The 2,747-nt window shown below is 40.3% G+C and overlaps 1 protein-coding gene across 1 annotated transcript; it reads left to right on the forward strand.

Annotated features, from left to right (window-relative positions):
- Positions 1-213: 213 nt before the first annotated feature.
- LOC107222864 (RING finger protein 37) lies at positions 214-2,578 on the forward strand. The gene is made up of 2 exons (XM_015662386.2): positions 214-1,235; positions 1,668-2,578. The coding sequence occupies exons 1-2, from the start codon at positions 613-615 to the stop codon at positions 2,497-2,499; spliced, it is 1,455 nt and encodes a 484-aa protein (XP_015517872.2). The 5' UTR covers positions 214-612; the 3' UTR covers positions 2,500-2,578.
- The last annotated feature ends 169 nt before the right edge of the window (positions 2,579-2,747 follow it).

Raw genomic sequence — 2,747 nt, forward strand, 5'->3', positions numbered from 1 at the left:
ACGCTTGACGTCGCCACTCGCTCGTACGTGTAAGTGGCGCTATGTGGTAGTGTACGCATCGGCTGGCATGCGGACACGGAACGCCCCGAGCGCTTCCGGCGGTTGAGGTGATAAGCTCGCTCAGATCACCCCAAGAGCTGGCTTCAGCGGGCCACTGATATAGGTATGTCTATGGTTTCAATCGGTATTTTATTTGAAACACCAGCTTCAGCGACATCTGTACCAGGACCATCGGGCCACTTTCTACATCGCTGCTTCGAGCGATTACAAACCATGTGAACCAGCTATGCAACCACAATGCAGTTTAGATCTACGAATTTTCAAGGAGGATAGATATCGTTGTTGTTTTTTCTACCCACGTGAAATACTCTGAAGGTCAAACGATATTGGAACACAATTTGACAAGAGGTGATATTAAACCACATACCATGCCACACACAGTGAATACATTTTACAAAACAGGATAAGGTTTTGGCAAAACTTGCCAAAGGCAAGGAATAAATGGTTATTATGGCAGGCCAAATATGCGCCGCAGAAACGGTTGAATTGTTGATTTCCTAAGAATGTTACAACAGTTAAAACTTCAAGGCCAATACCACCGAAGAGAGAGAGATGTTGCTAAACTTCTGTCACCCCTGTCTGAGACCAGAGATCAGCTGTAGTACAATAAGCACCGAAGGGTACGACGTAAAGAATCTTGTGAACGAATCATCGCAGGGTTTTTTGGCGTACGCATGCATAAAACCACCCATAAACATTGACCTAACCTTTATTTGCAACGTTGAAATAAGTCGAGTTATAGTCTGGCCCTCAGTCGGCTCCCAGAAATCGTCCGGGTTTCAGCTGATGGCTAAATCAACTACCGATACTGGAGCACCTTACTCCACATTGTCAAATGCATATTTAAGTGCTGCTCAGGGTGGAGTAATTTTCTACAGGAGAGACATTAACGAGACTCTGACTTGCGTGCCGAACGGCTTCTTACAGCGGTACATCAAGATTTCTGATCACCATGCCGTGAACAAGGCTACTAATCTCAGGCTTTGCATTGTCAAAACGGAGAACTCTGTTCCTGCCATTGGAAGAATTGAAGTTTGGGGGAGAGTCGCACGATGCTGTGGAAGAGACGTCATTGCTGGAGTAAATTCCCTCTGGACACAAGAACATAGTCCCCGTATTCCTACTATTGATGAAATTAGAGAGTCTCCTACAAAAAAAAATGATCATGATAGTTTGTGAGTATTTTCATAGTCTTCTTTGACCACAGGAAGGCGTTGTAATGTGAAAAGAAAAAAAAAGTAGGCAAATTTCGTTCCTCAGGGAAAGCGAAGCGTTGGAAAAAAATATCGTTCTAATAATGCTGTTTTCGTGTAGAAACCCTATGATGGAAACTATGATAAGGTGAAAGTTTGTAACTGTCATATAACAAATTCAGGTGAAAAAAACTCTGTTTTGTAACTTTATACTATGCGTAATCACAGGTTACTGATATTCAGACAATACCAAAGTTGCAAAGTCAAGATTTTTCTTAAAAATGCATTGTTTCGTTAATGTTATGAATTTTAGCCTCATGTAATATTGTTCTGGTGGATTTTGATATTCACTTAATCAATTATGGTTAGTTATGAAGTACAGGAATTTTTTCATTCTGGTATTATTTCTTTCAGGGAGAAGAGTAACTGCGCTGTAGAAGTACCAGAAGATTTTCTCGATCCAATAACGTATGAAGTAATGGTGCAACCGATTATGCTGCCAAGCGGCAAGATCATTGATCAATTGACTCTAGAACGGCATGAGCAAAACGAAGCCTTATGGGGTCGCTCACCATCTGATCCATTCACCGGTATTCCGTTTGGAAATACTTGTAAACCAATAATAGCAACATCGCTTAAAGCAAGAATTGACAAATTCCTAATAGAAAATAGTAACGATGACAATATAAAAAAATTACCAAGAACAGTCGGTCGGAAGATATCGCAAGTATGTGATCAATTAGTGGGTGTTGAAAGAACTGTCTGTGCAAATAGCAAGTCCACTGTTCTAAAAGTGAAATCTAGTCATACATTGAAGCGAAACATTCCGTCGAACTTGACGAATAGCCAGCACAAACTTCCGGTTCTAGTTATGTGCACCAAACAATCCTTAGATTTGACGGAATCTAAACGAACTCGATTAAGCAAAACTCCGCAACGCTGTACTGTCAGCGATGATATCGATATTGAGGGTGATTGTGCGAGGAATATTAGCAATGAAATTGACGGTGATTTGGAATTGAATGTTAAGTCTGTCTTATCAGGTCTCAAACGATTCAATGGGCCAAAAACTCGCGAAGCATCTGGAGTACCGAAAGGTTGCTCATGTTGCAAGTCTAGTATTCTGTACAAATTGCCATGCAAGCACGTTATTTGTAGGAGAGTTCTTACAACTGTGAAATTGCCAAAGTGCCAGCATTGCGGCTTGTCTTACTCAACGCGTGACCCGATAAGGATACATGACTAGCTCTTTCCTAGAATTGATTATTAAGTGTAAATAGTTTGACAATATTGTTGTTCAAATTTGTAATAAACGATCTTCTTTATATTGAAATTCATTTATTTTACCTCGATTCAAAGTTGATCTAACTCGTTTGCTCTAAAGAGAGCAATACATTCCTGTTCTGATTGACGATTTTATATTTTGCGATGTCCAGGCACTTTTCCTTTACGTAATCCTTGATTCAATGAGGTTTTGAAATTTTTAGGGAAATA

Source organism: Neodiprion lecontei, chromosome 2, assembly GCF_021901455.1.
Source record: "Neodiprion lecontei isolate iyNeoLeco1 chromosome 2, iyNeoLeco1.1, whole genome shotgun sequence".
NCBI classification, from domain to species: Eukaryota; Metazoa; Arthropoda; class Insecta; order Hymenoptera; family Diprionidae; genus Neodiprion; species Neodiprion lecontei.

What these genes read in the sequence shown, in the direction of transcription:
- LOC107222864 (XM_015662386.2), top strand. Translation starts at nt 613, where the DNA reads ATGTTGCTAAACTTCTGTCACCCCTGTCTGAGACCAGAGATCAGCTGT. An exon ending in AAAAATGATCATGATAGTTT is followed by an intron (nt 1,236 to 1,667) that starts GTGAGTATTTTC and finishes TATTTCTTTCAG; the next exon opens with GGAGAAGAGTAACTGCGCTG.